This window comes from Boleophthalmus pectinirostris, unplaced genomic scaffold, assembly GCF_026225935.1.
Source record: "Boleophthalmus pectinirostris isolate CB_2022bp ecotype Guang Dong unplaced genomic scaffold, ASM2622593v1 HiC_scaffold_19, whole genome shotgun sequence".
Taxonomy (NCBI): domain Eukaryota; kingdom Metazoa; phylum Chordata; class Actinopteri; order Gobiiformes; family Gobiidae; genus Boleophthalmus; species Boleophthalmus pectinirostris.
In genome coordinates, this window is record NW_026571140.1 from 455946 (window position 1) to 480230 (window position 24285).

The 24285-nt window shown below is 40.3% G+C and overlaps 3 protein-coding genes and 1 long non-coding RNA gene across 7 annotated transcripts; 1 reads left to right on the forward strand and 3 right to left on the reverse strand.

The window, feature by feature from the left end:
• Positions 1–32: 32 nt before the first annotated feature.
• LOC110174540 (hatching enzyme 1.2-like) lies at positions 33–6137 on the reverse strand. Its single transcript, XM_020940645.2, has 8 exons — positions 6063–6137; positions 4271–4348; positions 4033–4188; positions 3062–3182; positions 2452–2630; positions 1773–1854; positions 1045–1169; positions 33–352 (listed from the first exon to the last, which is right to left on the reverse strand). Coding segments are annotated over exons 1-8 (807 nt in total). The 5' UTR covers positions 6127–6137; the 3' UTR covers positions 33–350.
• On the forward strand, positions 2482–7387 carry LOC129409234 (uncharacterized). Of its 4 annotated transcripts, none has more exons than XR_008632306.1 (3): positions 2482–2617; positions 3111–3198; positions 4166–7387. It is a non-coding gene; the product is annotated as an uncharacterized LOC129409234 (long non-coding RNA). The 4 variants fall into 4 exon arrangements; XR_008632308.1 differs by having other exon boundaries at positions 4296–7387; XR_008632307.1 differs by lacking the exon at positions 2482–2617 and adding an exon at positions 2625–2714.
• Positions 7388–8003: 616 nt separating this feature from the next.
• Positions 8004–9970, reverse strand: LOC110174541 (hatching enzyme 1.2-like). Its single transcript, XM_055154798.1, has 9 exons — positions 9905–9970; positions 9786–9789; positions 9663–9737; positions 9433–9591; positions 9240–9360; positions 8736–8914; positions 8588–8669; positions 8131–8255; positions 8004–8051 (listed from the first exon to the last, which is right to left on the reverse strand). Coding segments are annotated over exons 1-9 (813 nt in total). The 3' UTR covers positions 8004–8049.
• Positions 9971–11453: 1483 nt separating this feature from the next.
• LOC110174536 (hatching enzyme 1.2-like) lies at positions 11454–22284 on the reverse strand. The gene is made up of 9 exons (XM_055154802.1): positions 22219–22284; positions 22112–22115; positions 21998–22042; positions 20855–21010; positions 20656–20776; positions 20012–20190; positions 19514–19595; positions 19192–19316; positions 11454–11815 (listed from the first exon to the last, which is right to left on the reverse strand). The coding sequence occupies exons 1-9, from the start codon at positions 22282–22284 to the stop codon at positions 11454–11456; spliced, it is 1140 nt and encodes a 379-aa protein (XP_055010777.1).
• Positions 22285–24285: the final 2001 nt, after the last annotated feature.

The following is a 24285-nucleotide window of genomic DNA, read 5'->3' on the forward strand; positions in this document are numbered from 1 at the left end:
TGAAGCTTCACTTTAGAGCCTTGTTGGAAAGATTGCATTAGACGTGTCCATTTTATTTTAATCATTTCTTTTTGCTCTCATTTCTAATTGTTTTATTTACAGACAATATACTTGAACATTTGTTCATATTGTATCTACTTGCTAGTGCCTTGTCACTTTGATCTATTACAGAAATGTATACAAATAGACATTTTTTTTAGAATATTGAAATCAAGAGTTGTTCTGTTGGACATTTTTAATGACCAGAACTGTGCCTACATACTGGTTTATGTATTGTTATGTTGACATTTATTGCCACTTTGATTCACCAAAGTTCTGTGTTGTGATGTGGTCCATCAGGTCCCTGCTGACTCTGTGGAAGAATATTGAGAAAAGCTGTTAGCAGATGTCTGTGGTACAACCTGTGCCTGTATGGCTCAGGTTGTACTTGGCCAGTACACATGAGTACATATGAGTATATATGAGTACACATGAGTATATATGAGTATATATGAGTACACATGAGTTTATATGAGTATATATGAGTACACATGAGTACACATGAGTATATATGAGTACACATGAGTACACATGAGTATATATGAGTACACATGAGTACATATGAGTACACATGAGTATATATGAGTACACATGAGTATATATGAGTACACATGAGTATATATGAGTACACATGAGTATATATGAGTACACATGAGTATATATAAGTACACATGAGTATATATGAGTACACATGAGTATATATGAGTACACATGAGTATATATGAGTACACATGAGTATATATGAGTATATATGAGTACACATGAGTATATGAGTACACATGAGTATATATGAGTACACATGAGTATATATGAGTACACATGAGTACACATGAGTATATATGAGTACACATGAGTATATATGAGTACACATGAGTGAGTACACATGAGTATATGAGTACACATGAGTATATATGAGTACACATGAGTATATATGAGTACACATGAGTATATATGAGTACACATGAGTACACATGAGTACATATGAGTATATATGAGTAGACTCACAGCACTGATAGAGCCTGTTGAGGCGGATGATGTCATTCTGGCTCATCTCAGTGGCCTGGCCAAAGATCACATTGGGGTCAGGGATGGGCTCCATGGTGGGCAAGTTGTTCTTGGAGAAGGCGTACCTGCACCAACACAAGTTCACTGTTGTGTTAAGCACAGATTGTAGAAGACATATCAGGCTGCACAACTGCACAAAATGCAACTACACTGATGGATTAGTAGTAAAACAGGTGTGGATGTCAAAAAATAATATTCATATAATTTCATGAGATTATTCTTATTACAATATGTACTTTGCTGACGACAGTCCTAATTGTTCATTATTCTATATCCAAAAAATAAAGTTTATTGGGTTATTGATTTGTGTGATGTGAATTCCAAATCAGTTTTTCAATAAGCAAAAGTAGCTGAAACTTTTTCACCTAATTTATGTCTCAGTATGAACAGAATAGATATAGATAAATACTGATATAATAATCAAAACAGATCTAGTATGTATAGTCAGTCATTATATGCATTTTTTTCCCTTTTCTTTCTGAAAATGTTTCAGTGATCAGTCAAACCAGGGGGTTTGAAGAGGGCTTTGGCTGTAAAATGTTTTGAGTACATTCTGTTCATATTTATTGCTAAAGGTTAATAACAAGTAAACCCTAAGTGTGTGTGCGTGTGTGTGTGTGTGTGTGTGTGTGTGTGTGTGTGCGTGCGCTGTATTAGCAGATGCTGACCTCTCATACTGCATGACAGAGTTGTAGTCATAGGGAGTGCCCTGGTTCAGAGTGTCGATGATGTAAAAGTTGTAGGCCATGTCTGCGAAAAGCCAGAGCCACAGGTGAGTCCACATCTATCTATCCATCCATCCATCCATCCATCCATCTATCTATAGGGCTCACAAGTGTCTCGTGATGTTGCTGTGACATGTCTGGTCAGCTGATTTCAACAGATGTTGGTACAGTTTTACTACTTTGAGACACCAGCGCCATCTGCAGTCCGACTTCCTCAGATCTGTATCCCACTACAAAAGGGAAAATCATCTCATGGACTGGATAATGCCAAGACTGAGAATTGGAATAAGGGGGCAGAATGACTCTCACACTGGGGTTCTAACTCTGAAGAAGTCAGCCTGCAGATGGCACTGTTGTTCTACTGCTCCAAGAAGTAAGACGGCACCAAAACCCATTTAAGTCATCTGGGCAGACACGTCACAGACACATCACAGACACATCACAGACACGTCACAGACACATCACAGACACATCACATGACACTTGTGAGGAGGGCGGCAGAGAGCAGCAACAGTCAACGTCTGAAATAAACATAGGACTGTACAGAAGAAACTAGTATTAATCTAATCTAGTGTAACCACATTCACTGGTGTGAAGAGAGCAGATGTGTGAGGGCTCTGACCGTCCATGATGTTGTCCCAGTGCACCCTGATGTAATTGTCCCTGTCAGAGCGGGTCTGCTCGTGGTTGAAGCCCAGAGCGTGGAGCAGCTCGTGCTGGACAGTGCTGTGATACAGACATCCAAAACGATCCAGAGACAGAGTCTGAGCTCCCCCCTGTCGGCCCACGTAAGAGTAGCACCTGCAAACACACGCACACACACACCCCCAACAAAGATGTTGAGTTGTTTCTGCCAAGTTTAGTGGGATTTCCATCACCAACCAGGTAACGGCATCTACATTATTGTGGCAAAGGAGAAATTCTATTTGTCAACTGGACAAAAGTTTATTTTGGTCGAATACGTTTCGCAGCTCATCCAAGCTGCTTCTTCAGTTCTGGTCAGAATGCTGGTGGGCACAGTCTTATATCTGCCTGCCAGGAGGAGTTAACTACACTGAAACGACTCTGAAACTGCATTATCATTTAAATGTATATCTGACTGTCAAATTTGACCATAGAATTCTGACCTGTCCTCCAGCTCAGTGTTAAATATGGGCTGTTTAGAATGTTGTAAACCATCCTACTCTTCCAGTCTCTGCTGTGCACTGTTTTACCAGTGACTGTATATTTACCCGTTCCTGGACTCGATGCTGATCCACTCATGGTCTCCGTTCTGGTAAGGTCTGAAGCGGATGCACGACAAGGAGGAGAAGGACTGCAGGCCACGCTCAATGATGGCTCTCTCACGAGCCGCTGCAAGAGTTCTCAAGTAAGACTACTGTTACTTCAAAACAATATTACTCATGTTGAAGTTCTAACCAGTAGTAGTTGTTGATGTAGTAGAATGGAGTATGTTTACAGTAGTAGTTGTTGAAGTAGTAGAATGAAGTATGTTTATAGTAGTAGTTGTTGAAGTAGTAGAATGGAGTATGTTTACAGTAGTAGTTGTTGATGTAGTAGAATGGAGTATGTTTACAGTAGTAGTTGTTGAAGTAGTAGAATGAAGTATGTTTATAGTAGTATTTGTTGAAGTAGTAGAATGGAGTATGTTTATAGTAGTAGTTGTTGAAGTAGTAGAATGGAGTATGTTTACAGTAGTAGTTGTTGAAGTTGTAGAATGGAGTATGTTTACAGTAGTAGTTGTTGAAGTAGTAGAATGAAGTATGTTTATAGTAGCTGTTGAAGTTGTAGAATGGAGTATGTTTACAGTAGTAGTTGTTGAAGTAGTAGAATGAAGTATGTTTATAGTAGTAGTTGAAGTTGTAGAATGGAGTATGTTTATAGTAGTAGTTGTTGAAGTAGTAGAATGAAGTATGTTTATAGTAGTAGTTGTTGAAGTTGTAGAATGGAGTATGTTTATAGTAGTTATAGTAGTAGTTGTTGAAGTAGTAGAATGAAGTATGTTTATAGTAGTAGTTGTTGAAGTAGTAGAATGAAGTATGTTTATAGTAGTAGTTGTTGAAGTTGTAGAATGGAGTATGTTTATAGTAGTAGTTGTTGAAGTTGTAGAATGGAGTATGTTTATAGTAGTAGTTGTTGAAGTTGTAGAATGGAGTATGTTTATAGTAGTAGTTGTTGAAGTTGTAGAATGGAGTGTGCTTACAGTAATTGTTGGCGATGTAGTAGGGGATGTAGACGTTTCCGTCAGTGTACTTGAGCCACAGACAGCCTCTGGAGGTGCAGGGGTCAGCATTTCTGTCCGCTTCAGATTTAATGGCAATGTCTCCTCCAATCAGGGCGGGCTCATCAGCATCAGGAACTAAAACAGGCAATTATCAATAGTCACTTATCAATATCACATTCAGTGGTTTCAAATGAGGTCTTAGTGTATCTACACTCACTGCGGTTTCTGTTGGCTCTCTCCAGCAGTTCACCCACAGACGGCTCTCTGGAAGGGACATCTCTCCGGGAGGAAACCTCTACGAGACAGTTGTTTTTCAAACTTATTGACACTAAGAAATAGACTTATTCAATACTGATTCTGATATCATAATAATAAGAAAATCACATTTAGAAAATGTGATTTTCTCAATTAAATCATATTACTTTCTTTTTCTATTCCTATGTGGCTTGTTTAATCCCTCCATTGTCCAGATAGACTCTGCAGTGGTCCATGGATGTATTCTGCCCTACAAACACAAAACGCTGTAGCATCATGTTTGGTCAAAAATGAGTTCATTTGTGATTTAGTTCATAAATATATTTGATTTTAAAATCCAACCTCTGGCCTCCTTCTTTTTGTTGTGGGCTTGGCACACGCTCTGAACACATTCAATAAATAAAACTTTGTATTCAATTATACTTCAGTGATATTTAATGTGAAGTATTGTGTGTATTTATTCATACTGTACACACTTTACTGCAGAGTCAAGTGTCGCCGTACGATCCTGATCAGAACTAAACAGGAAATCCAAAACTGTTCTATATTATTGCAAACAAACACATGCTGACTGGAGCTTGGTGACGGGTTTTTCTTAGAATGGCTGGAAGTCTGGAGAAAATCAAGCAAATAATGATCAGGTCACTTTCTGCCTTTGGCCTTTGAGCAACTCCTTATTTTAGGCTCATGATACAAAGACAGAGAACAGGAACTGGCAAATAAGGTCAAAGGTCAATTTTGAGCTCAATATTTTTTGCATATATATTTCTTCATTATATCAACTAGTTTTCAAATTGTGAAAGCCCTGCATATTCTACTTTAGTCTGGACAAAACAGAAACTTTGAAGTCAGTTTTCTCAGTTTCACACTCTGGAGAGTTAAGGTCTTGAGCCTTTGTAGGGCAGAATACTGGTCTATGTGCTCAGAGCGAGTATTGATTAGTATCTGTTTTCAATACTTTTGACAAAATTACAAGACAGTGGTCAATATATGGTGTGCATTCTGGTTTGGTCCTGCTATGAGCTCACTTTAGTCCCTCTCATGTGGACTTGGTTTTGTTCTAGTCTAGTCCTAATTTTGATGTAGTGTGAATCAGTCAGCTAAATAGAATATCCACAGCAACTCAGAAAATGATCTCAGCATTGACCCCAGGAAAGGGCAAGAACAAATTTGAAAACAGTTAATGGACTGCAATTAAATATGTGAGGATTTTGTACTTTTCTGTCTTTAATTTTTTTGTATTATTCTGTCCCCCCAGAGGAGCTGAAGAAGGGTGAAGGATATCTGGGAAACCCTGCTTAGACTGCTGTCCCCGTGCGACGGCTCTGGATAAATGGAAGAAAATAGATGGATGTCCACAATGCACATTCACATTACAAAGAAAATGGCTATTATATAACACCACACTTGTATGACTCCAGTGGAGACAAAGGGGCATTTAGTCATCTGCCAGTTTGTGCTAAATAATGATCACCACTGTGCTTACAGTAGTTGTTGGCGATGTAGTAGAATGAGTATGGTTACAGTAGTAGCATACTCCCATATACTTCCCAAAAATATAACCTGGCTTACCTCAGACTGATACGTGTGTGTCACTCTGAACTGAATTCTACACATTATCAATCTGAAAAGGCTTTCATTTAAAGTGATCAGAAAAATGTGGAACGTTAGAACTATTTGAATCTGATTGTCTGAAGTGTCACAACATACAACTTTAACCATGGATTGGGTATAATATATTCATCATTCTTTACCTTCTTCAGCCCAGGCAGAGGACACCAACAAGAGAGTCACAAACGTCCAGGAAAATATCACCATGGTGACAGCAGACCTGTATGAACTGTTCTGATCAACCGAACTCTGATACAGTACACATATTTATCACCCCAGCAGCACCCTTTATCAGTCACTGCAAATGTTTGTGTGAAGTTGAACAGATGTAGACCAGTCACAGTATGCACAAAGAACACAGAACACATTTTCATTTGAATAATTTCAGTTTGCTGTTTACATTTTAACATAACTTGCCACAATTTCAGATGAAGGGCAGGGGTGTATTTAGCTCTGAGAGGTTCTGTGTAATACCTGAAATATGCATCACTTTTGTGGTGTTCTCATCATTATGTGATGGAGATTGGTTCTACAAGCTGGTCATAATCTCATGTCTTAAAGTTTGTTTGCTTAACAGTAATAATGATTAGACAATATACTTTAATTTTGTTAAATAAATGTGGATTTTTGTGTTTTAAACTACTGGACTTAGTGCCTTTCAAGATACCCAGAGCTTTTCACAGTGTATTATGCATTCACTCCACACTCTGGTGGTAAATTTCTGTTGGGGCAGACTGAAGGCAGAAAGGTTATCAATCTGTATCATCAGCCCTTTCCATCACCACCAACACCCCATTCATACTCGGCACAATGTGGGTGAATTGTCTTGCCTAAGGACACAACGACAGTTTTTCCAGCGGCCTCCTACCTAACCATGCCCAGCCCTGCTTAACTTCTTTTATTGTTTTTACATGGAACTTAGCACTTCCTGTAGTTTCCAGTGTTTTTCTTCCAGCCTTTCTCCAAAAAATGCTTCCTGACTGAGGTGAAACTATGGTTTTGAAAAACATGAAAATCAATCATACATTTTCAGTCTGAATAACCATCTGACCTGATGAACTGTATGTGCATAGATTTGTTAAAACTGACCTATTCTGCAAAATCAACTTTTCCGAGCATTTACACGATATAGCTGTTTCCCTTCTCATTTCCCTTTACCCTTTATTTGGAATGTATGTTTGCATAATCTTTAGTCTCTTATTTTCAAGATGCAATTTTGCAGATCAGTTCCTATTTTCACTGTCACAGTCAAGTGCACTGCCACTGCTCTGTATTAACTGTCCTCTAATTTTGTTTTCTTAATCTGTGATACACGTAGGATTTGGCAGCATCTTGGATCCATTTTTAGTTCAAATCTGCGACTCATTAGTGTGATCTGCAGCTATCCATATGAGTTGCCAGTGTTAAGGATCTGTTGGGAGCGATATGTCAACTTGAGCAAAGTGGGCGTGCCAGGGATCCAGCTTTAATAAACCTAATATTTGATTTTAAATGCTGCATCCATGTTTATTTTGACTGCATATTATTTCATAAGTTCATGAGTACAGATAAGTGTGTGCTGCACCGGACTGACAGCGTCTGTTTGCCTTGACAGTACCTTGAGTACAGAAATCTATCTCCACTTCAGACAGGGCAAAAAGGAAGTCACATAAGAGCATTTACATTTTATGTAGACAGTGCCCACAGGTCTGCACAGATATCAGTGTTTTCTGTGGCGAGCTTGGTATGAGCCATTTATACATTGCCCCAATAGATCCATAACACCAATTCTTTTCTAATGAAATCAGCTGACTTGTCTCTTTTATGAAGTTGTTTTAGATCAATATTGTGATTTAAAATGTGCAAATGTGAGTTAAAACACAGAGCATAGAGCAGATATGTGATCTTTAAGATAAGTTACTCAAGGCAAACACGCCTACAGAGTTAAGCCCCTTGCTGTATAAATGAAGCTAGAGGAGTCTAGTCTGTGTGAGATTGGCTGTTGAAAAATTCAGTTTTATACAATAACAGGATTAGACTGTACATGTGTTTTATTTGTATTTCTTTGTTGTTCTTTACTGTAGTTCAGGAAGTCACAGTGATCAGCTGTCTGCTGGCTTGAGGCTTCTCCAGTCCATGAGGGTGTCTTCCTTCTGAAATACAATAACAGTTTCTAAGCATATGGAGCTGTATTGGAGGGTGTGGTCAGTGAAGGGGCGGGGTAACACTCACAGCACTTGTACAGAGTGTTGAGCCTCTTTTTGTCATTGGCGCTCATCTCCCTAGCTCCTCCCAGGTTGACATTGGAATTGGGGATGGGGATCATGGTGGGCTTACCATTCTTGGAGAAAGCAGTCCTTTAAAAAAGAAGGAAGAATTACATCCTGCTTGCTAAGGAGATTGCTTCAAGAATGACCATATGGCTGTGCAGTTGTTATAACCCCATCCTTCTAAGTTAGCCTCAGGAAGTTTGCTGCTCTTATGAAGTCTGTCTCTAGAAATCCCACGGAGACCTGGTGGTGCTCTTGAAGTGCTGCTGTACTGTATGCGATGCTTTGATGATGATGATTATGATGATGAGGATGATGCTAGTGTAAGTCCAGTATGAGTTCAGGAGTGGTCTGTCTCCTGAGCACAGCTGAGCCAGTGTGCCCCTGGTGACTCTGAGCAGCTGCAGTTCTGTGCTTACCTGTGGTATTGCATGACAGAGCCGTAGTCATAGGGAGTGCCCTGGTTCAGAGTGGCGATCTTTCTAAAGTTATGATGTTTATCTAAAAAAAAAAAAAAATCACTGGAGGACATAATACAAAACAGGAGAATCATCTGGAGGGCATTACCAGACACCACGTTCTCCAGGAGCACCCTGATGTGGTTGTCCCTGTCAGAGCGGGTCTGCTCGTGGTTAAAGCCCAGAGCGTGGAGCAGCTCATGCTGGACAGTCTGATGGTAAAGACAACCTCTACGGGACAAAGACACCACCTGCTTTCTCCCACGGCGACCTACATACGACCAGCAGCTGCACACAGGAGCACATAACACGAATTCAGTCAAATTTGAATGTGTGATTTTAGATTCTATAGAAAAAAAGAGAACAAATACACCACAAGCTTAAGTTTAGGTCAGGTTTGGTTGTAGACCAGTAAAATGCATATTGTCCTTGAGCATGACACTTCAGCTTCCTTGTCTTTTTATGAATGAAGTGTGTTTGTTTGTGTTGGTGGTAGTCAGAGGGGTTGATGACATAGCTTTGCAGTCTTGCTTCTATCAGTCTACCCCAGGGCAGCCGTGGCTACAGAAGTGTTTGGTAATGGGCAAACTGTTGGTGAGTGGTTTTCTGTTACCCGCTCTGAGACTCGATGCTCAGCCAGTCACGGTCAGAGCTTCTGCTGGGTCTGAAGCGGATGCAGGAGAAGGAGGAGAAAGACTCCAGACCACGGGTGATGATGGACTTTTCCCTAGAAGCTGAGAGGACACCATCAGTTGTCATTTGGTTCAGTGCTTACTGTTTTGATTCTGTACTGTTGTGGTTCTCACAGAAGTTGTTGGAGATGGAGTAGGGGACGTAGACCTTTCCGTCGGTGTACTTTCCCCACATGCAGCCTCTGGAGGTGCAGGGGTCAGCGTTCCTCTCCTCCTCTTCATTGTCGATGGCGATGTCTCCCTCAATAAGGATGGGCTCACCTTCACGACGTACTAGAGCCACATAGGCACAAAACGATGTACTGTAGCTCTATTTAATTTAATATACTAAGAGAGGAGCTTACCAATGTTGGCATTGGCTTTCTCCAGAAGTTCGGATGCAGACAGTTCTGCAAATAATATAAAAATAAAGCAATATACTGCAATTCCCAAACAATGTTTTTATGTATGGCTGAAGGGGTTTGTACCTGACTATCCAGTTGAGGACAAAATATAGCATTATATTCAGGAAAACAAAGAAAGCATGTTAAGCTATGCAGATACGGAACTACTGATATATTCTGGATATTAGTCACAAAAAGTGTACCTCCTCAGCCCAGCAGTAGGCTGAGAGCAGCAGCAGAGCCAGCACGGAAAACCTGGAAGGAGACATCCTGGAGACCTGTGGAGACAAGATGTTCTATTGAGCTGAAGAGCAAAACTCTGGACTGGCCCTTAATGAGGTACAAGAGCTTACCATAAGATCCTAACCCACACACACTGAGCTCAGAGCCTGAGCCTTTTATAATGATTCTCTCCTGCTTTGTGGAGGTCATGAATGTACAGCAGATAACAGCTGGGAAAAACTTATAAAAATGCAGGTGATTTACTGTAAGATAAATGGAAAACAGCTGTCACTTTCTCTACAGTCAGCGGAGAAGATGGTATCATATCTAAAATGAATGAGGATATTTGCTTATATACATGTGTGCTTCACAGGATGAGGAGTTGTGTGCATGTCAAGTAATACTTTTACTTAAAAATTATGGAAGAATATTGGAGCCTAGTACAATGACCTTTCTTTTTCCAGGGTTAGGAAGCTGATAAATAACTGTCATCCTATTTTCTATGCCTTTCACATAGGCTCTAAACTTGTCTAATTGATCAGTCTGATCTAGTTTCTCTGATGAGTACAGCCATGGAAGTTAATGGTGAGTTTTCTGATGATATTGCCTCAAGGCAGGGTATAAAGTGTAAGACCTTACACTTTCTGAAGAAAGGAAAGGAGGGCATACATATATGGTCAGGTCTGGATGGTCACATGGAGGATGTGGTGGAGAATGTGAAGATAGCAGACTGGGCAGCTATCAGTGACGTGTGTCCACAATGAACATTAGATGACACTATATGAGACTGTGCATGATGATCTACTGAAGACACAGCCAGGGATGCACAGAAGGCATATGGGTAGGGCATAGGGATTTAGCAGTACCTGAAGCCTTAAGAATGATGATTGAGAACTAGTTTCAATAAAATGGTGAAGAATGTGAGAGCCCTGAGGAAAATTTGACCTAACCTCTAACCTTAACCTCTAATCTTAACATCTAACCTGACCTCAGTATGGTGAAAGGCTGTTGTGCTGTTCATGGTACATTTTATACACAGTGATTGCAATCCGTTTTATATAATGCTTTTTGTACACTCACTTTACATTGCATTATTCATTCACTCTGCACCTGGTGGTGGGTGGTAAGCTACTATTGTAACCACAGCTGCCCTGGCATAGACTGACGGAAGTGGAGCTGCCAATCACCACCAACACTCATGCACACACCACTTTCATACCAGACAATGTGGATGAAGGGCCGGTCCTGCTTAGCCTTTGATCTGACGAGATTAGTCTTTGAAAAGGAGGTTTGGCCACATTGGCAGAATCATTGGCAGAGCCAAGAAGCCTGTGGATGTCACTGACAATGCACCCATCATGTGTGTAGCAATGGACTGAACAGGCTACCAAAATGTGAAATGTTTTGTCCATGTATTAAATCTTGCATCCCATATGCTCTAAAGTATCTGCTGTTGCCAAGGTACTTAAGTTCGGCCCGTAGGCCGACACCACAGTGACAGACCTGTCCCCGACCCGAAGGCACAGGGACTCACAGCGGCTGACCTGTGGGGGCTATAAGCAAGCCCACACCAGCTCGCCGCCGCTCCCCGCAGGCAACACCAGAAAAATGGAGGGTCCAACCCCTCTCGAGAGGTTGGGTACCAGAGCCCAAGCTGTGCGTGGAGATGAGCCCGACTACATCTAGCCGGTACCTCTCAACCTCCCGCACAAGCTCAGGCTCCTTCCCCCCCAGTGAGGTGACGTTCCACGTCCTTACAGCCAGTTTCTGTGTCCGTGGACTAAGTTGCCGGGGTCCCTGACCCCGACCGCTGCCTAGTTCACATCGCACCCGACCCCTGTTAAAAACAAGGACCGTGATGTTGCCCGGTATGGCGCAGCCGGGGCCCCACCCTAGAGCCAGGCCTGGGGTTGAGGCTCGAAAGCAAGCGCCTGGTGGCCGGGCCTTTGCCCACGTATAAATCCAGTAATAAAAATATTTTGGTAATACCTAACAAAGTGTCTGTATGCGATGCAAATAATGTGTGTCACTGTCCTGTCTATCCAAAATAAAACACTCTGACGATGTGTTCTGACTTTCCAAAATTTGGATTATGTATGAGATATATTTCTCTAACATGTATAAGCTCGCAGATTAGTTATAAAACAGCAGTAAAAAGTTACTCGGTGAGGCAAACAGTACGCCTGACTCAAGGAAGAGGGCGCTGTGAGTAGATTCTTGCGCGGTTAATTTTTATTCATAATACTCTGCCTAAATAATCACAATGGATGATTACATTTCCAAACTGAAAAAGATTCGCAAATCTGGATTTCCAATCAAAGCAAGACGTAATAAACAAAGGAAGACCAACACCGGAGCTGAAAGGTTTGCTTCAGACTACGGCAAAGAACATTACTCGGAGTTTTCAAACGGAGTGGTGCGCTCGAAAAAACTGGCTGTGTGGATGTCCTATGAGAAACCGCCTTTTCTGTTTTCCTTGTCTTTTGTTTTCAATTAATGACAATGTATGGACTCAAACTGGATATTGTGACATGAAGAAGCCTTGCCTAGAAGCCTCAGCAAGCATGAGCGATCAGCCACTCACATTCAAAGTCAGATCGCTTTGAAAACTTTTGAGGTTTCAAGGATAGACTTGGCCTTGGATGAACAGCGGAGACTCAACATTAGCCTACACAACGCAAAGGTAAAAGAGAACAGAGAAATTTGAAAAGACCTCATTAACGCATCCTGTTTCCTCGCTAAGCAGCAGCTAGAATTTCGTGGCAATGACGAGAGCGCAGGCAGCGCTAACCATGGGAAATATTATAGGCTTTTGCGGAGAAAGACGAGAGGCTAGCGAAACAATTGACTACATCCACTGTGTTTTCTGGCTCGTCAAATAGAATACAAAATGATCTTATTGAAGCAGTCAGCGATGTCATCAGAAATTATATTAGAAAATAAATTAACGCAGCCTCATTTGTAGCAGTAGAAGTAGACGACACAAGTGATGTGACAAATAAACAGTGTTGGGAAGGTTACTTTAAAAATGTATTCCCCTACAAATTACAGATTGCATACCCTAAAATGTAGTTTGTAACGTAATCCATTAAGTTACTTAAAGTGAGTAATGTAATCTGAATACTTTGGATTACTTGATTTGCTGTAGAGAAGGAAAGACGAGGAAATCTTCACATAAGATGTTTTGTCTGCTAAAAGAAAATAAAAAGCCCAAACTTTACTTTACCAAATTAAAAATATTATTGATAGAAGAGGAGGAAACAGGGCCCGCACGGCATGGTTTCGTCCTGTTAAATCCTGTTTTAGACCTGGTTTAGTCCTGGTTTAGATCTAGTTTAGATCTAGTTTAGACCTGGTTTAGACATGGTTTAGTCCTGGTTTAGACCTGGTTTAGACCTGGTTTTAGTCCTGGTTTAGACCTGGTTTAGACCTGGTTTTAGTCCTGATTTAGACCTGGTTTTAGTCCTGGTTTAGACCTGGGTTCAGTCCTGGTTCAATCCTGAATAAGTCCTGGTTTAGACTTGGTTAAAAACAAAAAAAGGAAAAAAAAAAAAAAAGGAATATAGTCCAAAATGTGAAAACTGGAAAATACCACCATGTAATCCATTTATTTCAACAAAGTAACTGTAATCCAATTACCACTCACTGAAACAGTAACTGTAACTGAATACAGTTACTCATCATTTGTACTCTGATTATGTAACTCTGGTACATGTAATCTGTTACTCCCCAACACTGCAAATAAAGCTCAGATCTCTGTCATTTTGCGCTATGCAAAAACTGAAGCAGATTGTGAAGTGAAGGAGGCGTTTTTGGGTTTTGACGACGTGAGTGCAGGTAGACGAGCCCCTGCTATAGCCGAGTATATTATAGTGTGTTGGAGAAATCCACCTGTGTTGAAAAGCTTGTAGCCCAGACATATGATGGGGCTGCTGTAATGGCATCAGACCTTAATGGGGTGCAGGCTAAAATAAAAGAAAAGGTTCCTGAAGCCATGTTCACCCACTGTTACGCACACAAGTTAAACCTTGTACTAATGCATTCAGCAAAATGCATCTCTGAATGTCGAGTGGTTTTTAAAACAGTTGAGGGACTAGGGGCATTTTTGAACAAGTCCATCAAGTGCATGCACCCAGAGCAGCACCTACAAGATGGAGCTCTAACTCCAGGCTGGTCCAGACAATAAGCATGTACCAAAATGATCTGCGTGCTGTATTCCACATCATGGAGGAAAATCCTGACAACTGGGATAATGCGACTTTGATGATGGCAACAGGATACGATCGGTGGCTGTCTTCTTACTTATGACATATGAGGACATTTTCAGTGAAACAGACTCACTTTTTAGAGTACTGCAAAACAAAGTGTTGGATATGCAGTATTGTTGTGGGGGTATCCGTGACACACTCTGGGCTCTAGAACTCAAAAGACAGGATTTTGATCATTTTTATGACCAATTTGAGCAGAAATGTGGCGAACTTGGTCTGACAAACACAGGATGAGAGTCAGTCAGAGATGAACATAGGCAAGTGTTCTGTAATATTTTTGACAACATCAGTGATCAGGTTTGAAAATTTTGGTGAGCCAGCTTTCCTTGGTTTATTGGATTGCACAAAATTTAGTGAAATGTCACAACATTTTGATGACACAAAACTGTAGAGCTTGTCAAAATATGCAAGGTTTTTTCACTTTGTGAGACTAAAGGTGGATCTAATCGGGCTGTATAGCTCCCAAACGGTGAGGAATGAAAGCAAGTCTCCTGGACAACTTCTCAGCTTTTTGGCCCAGAACGACCTCATCCAGACTGTCCCTGAAGCAACTACTCCAGTTAGTGCTCACAATACCAGCGACAACAGCTTCTGTGGAGAGATCCTTCTCAGCATTAAAATAATTAAAACATAAAGTCGGAACAGGACTGGTCAAGGATGTCTTTCATCCCTGGCGATGATCTCCATCGAGTCAGAGAGACTGTTGAAACTGAAGGACAATAAGGAGGACTTCTACAACAAAGTTACTGACATTTTTGTCCATGGATTTGATCTTCAAGTAAAGGTAAGATAAACTTGGATTATTTTAGGTTAAAATAGGCTTAATTGAAATAAATTTGCCCTTTAATACAAAATGCATCATGTTTGTATAAAGATGCTGTTTATAGTGCTCTTTTGGGTTAATTTCCATTTGGGGTTAATTTCCATTTGTAAAAAAGAGTCAGTGCTTCACTAGTCATGAACCACACCGCACGTCACATAATGTGAGAGAAAGTGTATATATATACTATATAAAACTACTACTATATATATATATATAATATATATATATATATATATTATATATATATATATATATATATATATATATATGTATATATATATATATATATAATCAACAACAAAGATTACGTACAGGTAATTAAACTGTAGGATTTTGAGACCAAGTTATTCTAATAATTCTCATCCAAATTGTATAGCCAAAAAACTAAAATGTATGTTTAACTGCAAAACAAAACAGCTATATTTCTGGGATACTTCTAAAATAGGCTAAATTACCTTAAAGTAACAAAAACTGTGATGAGCTATGCATTATTAATTAAGATATGGGGTTACATTTAAGTCAGTTTAGAAAGAAAGACATATTTCCTTTGAGAAGAGATGGTCTATACAATCAAAGGAAGTTCTGTAAATACTTTATTGTAATGTGAATAGTCAAACACTGAACCCATTACACACATACAATGCATTAATAGGTCAGTAAAAACAGCTGTATGACTGATACACTGTGTCATTTGGTGTGTCTTGTGTCGTGAGCGCTGAGGCAGCTCGTGCAGAGCGAGGAGTTTGTCGGTCTGTCTGTTCATCACCACAGAACGACAGAGAAACAGAAGAAAACAGGCTTGTTATGTGTGGGCACATTTTTATCAGTCCCAAGTGGAGTTCACTACAGATTTAATGAAAGAACTACATTGTTTTCCTTTCATTTTACTATCATTTTTACAAGCATTCATCTTGTCTTGTATCATGAACAAATGATATGTTTTCAGTTTTGTCTCATACACTTGTTAAGGTCATACAAGGCCACAAGGCGAGACAATTTATTATGGCACACTTGCTCAGTGATAAAGCTGTTTAGGTGCTCCTCAGCTAAGATGAAAAGAAACGTTTTACTATTTTACTTTGCAGGAAATTAGACATTAAAGCTAAACTCCATGGACACATCAATATTAGGACACATAGGGACAGCAGCGGACAGCCTGCGCAGGAGGGAGGCCTGATGCAACCAGAGGCCCCACAGGTCTGCAGTCTGGATCTACTCCTCAGTGTGTCTGGACTTCCTCCACAGTGAGTCTGGATTACTAGCCAAACTTTTTGCTCAAAAAAAGTGTGTACTCACATGTTTTTACCTCTTTCCAGACGGCTCATCTCCGTGGAAACGCAGGTTGCATTTGTGGGCTGCATAAAATGGAATAGGCCTTGTTGCGCCGGTTGTGATGTATGTGGCAGAAAGCCAACGAAGTCTGCAGCCCTTGAATTGGGACATGGCTTTGGTGTGTCATCTCGCGTTCCTCCATAATACTGTATGAGTTACAATTTGTGTCATCAACACATGTGGATCGGGACATTTTCAGCCAATCACAGCTTGATAAATGCCTGGCCTTCCATGTCCACTATACTGCTTCCATTTTCACTATACTTTTTCTCACATACATACATTCTTCTTTCACATGCACATATTCTCTGTATATATGAAAGGAAAATATAGGTATATGACAGTAATAAATATGTATGTGAGAGTGAGAATACATGTATGAGAGTAAGAATATATGTATGTGAGAGAAGAATGTATGTATGTGAGAGTACGGAGTAAGAAAACTTTCAAAAATATTTGTGCGCATATAATAGAAATCCGTGCATATTTGGCTGTAGTTGCGCATAAAATAAATATTTGTAAACTCTCAAATGAGTCCAGTCGTACATAAGATAGATTGTGTGTATTTTATCCATCAGAATATGAACTGAAAAGTTATGACGTCAAGAATTACAATCACGAAATGAAAATTTACGATCACTCATGAATACAAATTCACAGACGGGACTTTACTGTCAAAAATACGTCATCACTTCACGGACATTATTTATCAAGCAGAAGAAACATCAATCAAGATCAAGACTGTGCATGTTTAAGTTATAGCAGAGAGTCAAAATGGAGTAATGGCACAAGTCAAACATTACCAAACTGTCCTGGTTACAGATGTCACAGCCAATGAAATGTTACACATTACAGTTTAATGCAGCTCCCAGCATTAATTAATGTTCATGTTTACAGGCAACACCTTGCTATGTATATTTACCTGTGAGTATAACATCACCGTGTTGTGGCGTGGATGGATTTGCTAGTTCATTATAACCCATTATAATTCATATATAACCCACTGTCTGTAACCAGGACAGTGTGGTAGTGCTTGGTGTAAACTGGGACATTTCCCGAGGAACTTTTGGTCACATTTCATGTGAGAAATGCAGCTGAGATGAAGGTTAAGACTGACTGATGCTCGCTGTGGCTGTAGCCATGAATGTTTTAATCTAAACATACAGAGAACGCAGATATTTGCTAATTAGCCCTGGAATAACGTTACGGCTGATGTTCGCCAACTGGCTCCACTATGTTATCTAAGATACAGGTGCAATTTCCCGTTCAGAGGAGGTGTTTCTACACAATATTACACAGCAGCGTTCAGTTCCCAAATTCAATGTGGCAAGACAAGACCACTTGTTGGTCGCTGTTGTAGATCCTTCTTGTGCCATTACTCCATTTTGACTCTGTGCTATAACTTAAACATGCACAGTCTTGATCTTGATTGATGTTTCTTTTGCTTGATAAATAATGTCAGTGAAGTGATGACGTATTTTTGACAGTAAAGTCCCGTCTGTGAATTTGTATTCGTACAGATGAAAGAGTGATCGTAAATTTTCATTTCGTGATTGTAATTCTTGATGTCATAACTTTTCAATTCATATTCTGATGGATAAAATACACACAATCTATCTTATGTACGACTGGACTCATTTGAGAGTTTACAAATATTTATTTTATGAGCAACTACAGCCAAATATGCACGGATTTCTATTCTGTGCGCACAAATATTTCTGAAAGCTTTCTTACTCCATAGAAGAGAATGTTTGGATGAAAGTGAGAATATATGTATGTGAGAGGAGAATATATGTATGTGAGAGTGTGAATCCCTCAGTCGTCCAGGTAGAATCCATGGAGAGGAGAAAATTCAGTTTGTCGACTGGACAAAAGTTAGTATGGTTGAAGACGTTTCTCGGCTCATCCAAGCTGCTTCTTCAGTTCTGGTCAGACGCTGGTGGACACTTCCTTATATCTGTCTGCAGAGAGGAGCTAACTACACTGAAACTAACACACACATTTGTTTACAGTTTGGCCTGTTGACCTGTACAGGTTGTGGGGTTTAATTAGCATAACAATTCATGGCCATAATGGAGCTTCCACACCTCTGGACCTGACCTGGTACACCTGTTCTCTTGTATGTTTTGTTTTAGGTTTGAGGATGGAGTTGTGAATAGGAGATAGATGGTGTCTGAGGCCTCCATTTCTGTTTAGAGAAGGATTTTCTTTTTTAACAAAAATGGCTTCTTTCACTCCCCTCTCAAACCACTTCTTTTTTCTGGCTAAAATCTGTACCTTGTTGTCCTCAAATGAGTGGCCCATGGCTTTTAAGTGGAGATGTACAGCAGACTGAGGTCCACTGTTGCTCTGTCGTCTGTGTTGGTTCATCCTCTTGTGAAGTGACTTGTTTAGTTTCTCCAATGAAGTGCTCAATGCAGTCTTCACTGCACTGAATGCAGTAGACCACATTGCTTTGTTTATGGCTCGGTATTTTGTCCTTTGGGTGGACCAGTTTCTAATCTTATGATAACTCTTATGATAAGTCACTCTTTCACTCACTTCTCCTTTCTGCATGTAAATCATTGTAATCTAAAAAAATGATTATTCAACTAATACACTTTTTAGTTGACTAAGATGCCATAGATCAGTTCATCAACTGAATGACTTTACTGGATTGTAAAGTAAAAGACACCAGGTTAACATTTCACATCATGTTTATTTATGACCTCTCCAGGATCACAGTGAGCAGCGATCTTCTGTCTCCAGATTACACCAGACCTCGATCCTTCTGCGACACAAAAATACTTCATGAGTTGAGAGAGATCTAAAGTATGAACCATCTGATTGTGTGGGTGACACTCACAGCACTGGTACAGAGAGTTGAGCCTCTTCTTGTCATTGGAGCTCATCTCCCTGGCATTGCCCAGATTCACGTTGGCATTGGGGATGGGGATCATGGTGGGCTTACCGTTCTTGGAGAAAGCAGTTCTGGCCATGGGAAGAAGACAAGAATATATTTACATGTACACCACTGTCTTTATTGGAAAAGTTGATCCACAGAAATTCTTTGGATTCCATAAGTAAAAAGTAATCCTCTGACGGGACTTGAGACTTAGTTGTTACTACATATTTTTTGTATGGAGAAGCCTATAGTGTACATGGAGAATGGCTGGTGCTGTTCTCACCTGAAGTACTGCATGACAGAGCCGTAGTCGTAGGGAGTGCCCTGGTTCAGAGTGGCGATCTTATTGAAATTGTGCTCCATTCCTGTGAAAGTGAAGACCCCTATGGAACTCAACAGTCCTGCTCATTTTGCAGTCCACCATACTCCATTTTCCATATTTTTTTCCCATAGACTTTACAAAAAATTCACATATTAATAGTTCAAAGGCATCACAGAGGCTAACCAGCTTTGTGCTAATATTCATAATACAGTTGATTTGGCCAAATCTTTAAATAACTTAGCAGTTTTTAAATTTTCAAAGGCAGATCTTGAACCCATTTTAGATCATTAGCACAATCAGCCAAGAGCTTTCAACTTTTTTTTTTTTTGAAAAGTCTATGAGAAAAATGAATGGGAAATTGACTTCCCGAACCAGGGGGTCAGGCTGTTGAGCTCCACTGAGTTCCTATAATGTTTTAACCTTTGATTTGTCATTAAATGTATTTCTGGCCTGTCTCACCAGACACCACGTTCTCCAGCAGCACCCTGATGTGGTTGTCCCTGTCAGAGCGGGTCTGCTCGTGGTTGAAGCCCAGAGCGTGGAGCAGTTCATGCTGGACAGTGTTGTGGTACAGACATCCTCCACGGTTCAGAGACACAGTCTGCTTTCCTCCACGGCGACCCACGTACGACCAGCAGCTGCAGGCAGGAAAAAAGTTTACTTTTACTAACTCTGACACAAGTCTGATTTGTGTGAAAAGTTTAGTTTGCAAATCTAACTATGTCCTGCTGTCTGATTATAATAGGGACAATTACAAACACCAAGCATTGTTTTTAACAGTGGAAGGGCAATTAATTGGTTGGCTTGCACAGATCTGCCCTATAAATCTGGCATGATGGCATCACCTGTCACAGTGGAGATACAAACAGCTGTGATACAGACTGAGCATTAGTATTCCATAAATCCTTAATAAATGTGTGGTAGCTTAGTACAAACTTACAGCAACATTTGAATGATTCACTTTATTGTGCTCTAGTCTGTGGTCCTTCACTCTGTTTCATTATGCTGCCCTTAAAGGTGAAAATCTCCCAGTCCAGAGGGGACAAAAGCATTGAGCAAAACCCTACCCTTATAATGCTGTCTAAGTGAAGGAGTGGCTTTACCCGTCTCTGGACTCGATGCTCAGCCAGTCACGGTCAGAGCTTCTGCTAGGTCTGAAGCGGATGCAGGAGAAGGAGGAGAAAGACTCCAGACCACGGGTGATGATGGACTTTTCCCTGGAAGCTGAAAGGACACAGACACATCGGTTGATTGTGGCATTTGCCGGCAGGTCAATGATGGGTGTGTAGTGTTGTTTCTTACAGAAGTGGTTGGCGATGTAGTAGGGAATGTAAACCTTTCCATCAGTGTACTTTCCCCACTTGCAGCCTCTGGAGGTGCAGGGGTCAGCGTTCCTCTCAGCCTCGTTGTCGATGGCGATGTCTCCCTCGATCAGCATGGGCTCACCTTCACGGCGCACTGGAGCCACAATAACACAATGTTCAAATCTGGAGTTCTGATCAATACAGCCAGTGTTTCCCCTTAACAACAAACCGCCATATGACCACTAGAGAACGGGCCATCAGTGAAAGTTTAACTGAAGTTTCTGTCAGTCCTTTTTATTTAATAGAGACTGGCAATTCCAGGGCTGAAATTATACAAATGACTGTAGTGAAAGTGTATGAAGTTTAAAAACACAGTGGAGCATTGTATTACCACATGATATCACAAGGTGGAACAGAGTGTTTTCACTTTGAGAGAAGAACTTACAGCATAGGTCATAAAATAGTGTAATATGGGCCTTTTAAAGATTACATGTTTGAAACAAGTTACATTTACTGTACTGGACAAATAATAGACAAAATATAGAAATATGTAAAATAAATAAGGCTGGCCTGTATCGATGAATCGGTCAGTGGAGAAATATCTATTTGTCATTTATCATTTATATAGAATTATATCATTTTCTTCAGGATAAATAAATTATTTATTTAATATCTATTTGTCTATTTGTCTATTTATCTATTAATCTATGAGGCTACAGCAGAAAGGAGCGAGCGAGCGAGCTCAAGAGTAGCTTTTTTTTGGTATTTAAATGTAAAAGTCAGATTAAACTCATGATTCATAAATTGAATCTGTCTTTATATAAATATAAGTACTTTTAGTGCTTTTTTCTAGCATAAATAGAATTTTTTGCATGAACTCCCCCTGCAGGTGTAGTCTTGTGACTGGAGATTGGTCAGATACATGAAGATATGTACTAGTAATATTTTATATTATTTTATATTTATTTATTTATTATTTTATATTTATTTTTTAGAGCTTTTGCTACGGTAATCGACCGGCAGCACGTCTTTAGTCCAAAATAATTTGTTTAGCTGATGGCCGATGTCACCACCACAGCCCACACTGAGCTGAATCTCTGAAACACTTCATAAAAGTCACATAATATAAGTAAAGTCTTACCAATGTTTTTGTTGGCGTTCTCAATGATTTCAGACACAGAAAGGTCTATAGAAAAAAGAAAGTTTATATTATTCAGATTTTTTTAATGTATATATTAGTGGACTGAAATCTTACCTGACTGTTTATTGGATAGCAGGGTGAGAATAACAATAGAAAATGAAAATGTTAAAATTCAGTTTTTGGACTAAGTATATTAAGAATCAGCCTAATGTAGAGTGTACCTCCTCAGCCCAGCAGTATGCCGAGAGCAGCAGCAGAGCCAGCACGGAGAACCTGGAAGGAGACATCCTGGAGACCTGTGGAGACAAGATGTTCTATTGAGCTGAAGAGCAAAACTCTGGACTGGCCCTTAATGAGGTACAAAAGCTTACCATAAGATCCTAACCCACACACACTGAGCTCAGAGCCTGAGCCTTTTTATACTGACTCTCTCCTGCTTTGTGGAGGTCATGAATATACAGCAGATAACTGCTGGGAAAAACCTATAGAAAATGCACCTGGCTGAACGCTTAACTTTTTCAAGAGTTAGCACTTTTGAGAAGGTCACAGAAGGTGACGTACAATTCTGTGTACAGCTTATCTGCCAAACTACTACTAATATTACTACTATTACTAAGTACTATTTGACTATGTATCATAAGAGCATTTGTGAAGGGAAAATTTGTAGACATAAATCATTGTACAAACTTCATTTCAAAACCAGACTTGAGGCCTAAAGGCCCTGTATCAGATTTTTCCCATGTGTTTAAGTAAAATGTGTCTTGTCCCAGTACAGATGTATTGTATAAGCAGCTCTGAAGATCAAAATAAGTCAGCTACATGCTGTCAATAAAATGTTTTACAATCAGGAAGTGTGGTTTGGCATGCTAGTTACTGTTAGAAAAGCACTTATAAGCCCACTATAGTGAATAATTAGGACTGACATCGCAATACCAAGCAATGGCAATATCAGGAACACGCACGCGCACACACACACACACACACACACAAACACACACACATATATATAAATTAATGAATTAAAAAGTAGAGTAAAGTGCACTTTTATTGGAAATGTAAATGAAAGAGCCAGACTAACAGTATTTCTTTCAGAGGGGAACCTCAGAGCCTTCAAGGTATTCTGAAGGCTCAAGAAAAAATACTGAATTAATTTTTGCACTACTAATATATTTTTTCAATATTTTCTTAATCAGTGAGGAATAAACACTACACTAGTAATAATTTCTAGATCATTTTTATAAACTTGGACTGATATTTCTTGGGAAACAAAGAGTTAATATAATGGAATGGAAATGGACCAATCAGTTTTTCTTCCAATGGTATCTGAGTAAATCAGTGACTCCTTCTGCAGCACTGAACTAAAGAAGGGCCTTTGGTGGCTGGAACAAAGGTCCGTACGAGTTAGTCTGGGTATCAGTTTGAGACTGACAGTTGTCTGAGCCAATCATATTTCATTCAGTTATGGGCGGGATCATATTATGATCTTCCGGGCCTTCGCGAATACCCTGTAATAGTATAATGTAAGTGAGACCGCAGCGATGAAAACCGCTGTTTGAAATAAATACATAAATAAAATGAATTCATTAAAAGACATTGAGCTTTGTGTCAGCTTTTGTTTCATGTGGATAAGCCATGTAATTTCACAGATCTTAAACCTGCTAAATAAAACTGCAATCTGACACTTGAGTAAACTCCATCCATCCATCCATTTTCTTCTGCTTATCTGGGCCTAGGTCGCAGGGGCAGCAGTCTAAAGCAGGGACTCCCAGACTTCCTTCACCCCAGACACGTCCTCCAGCTCCTCCGGGGAGATCCCAAGACATTTCTAGGCCAGCCGAGAGACATAGTCCCTCCAGCGTGTCCTGGTTCTTCCCCAGGGCCTCCTCCCAGTGGGACATGCCTGGAACACCTCCCGAGGGAGGTGCCCAGGAGGCATCCAGAATAGATGCCCAAGTCACCTCAGCTGCTCCTCTCAACGTGGAGGAGCAGCGGCTCTACTCCGAGCTTCTCCCCTGTGACTGAGCTCCTCATCCTATCTCTAAAGGAGCACCCAGCCACCCTGCAGAGCAAACTCATTTTGACCGCTTGTATTCGCAATCGAGAGTTTTGCCTTTCGGCTCAGGTCCCTCTTCACCACAAAGGTCTGATACAGTGACCACATCACTGCCAACACTGCACCCACCCGCCTGTCAATCTCACCCTTCATCCTCCCCTCACTCGTGAACAAGACCCTGACTTCATCAGACTTCCCCATAGAATTCTGACCTGTTTTCTAACACAAGTATAGT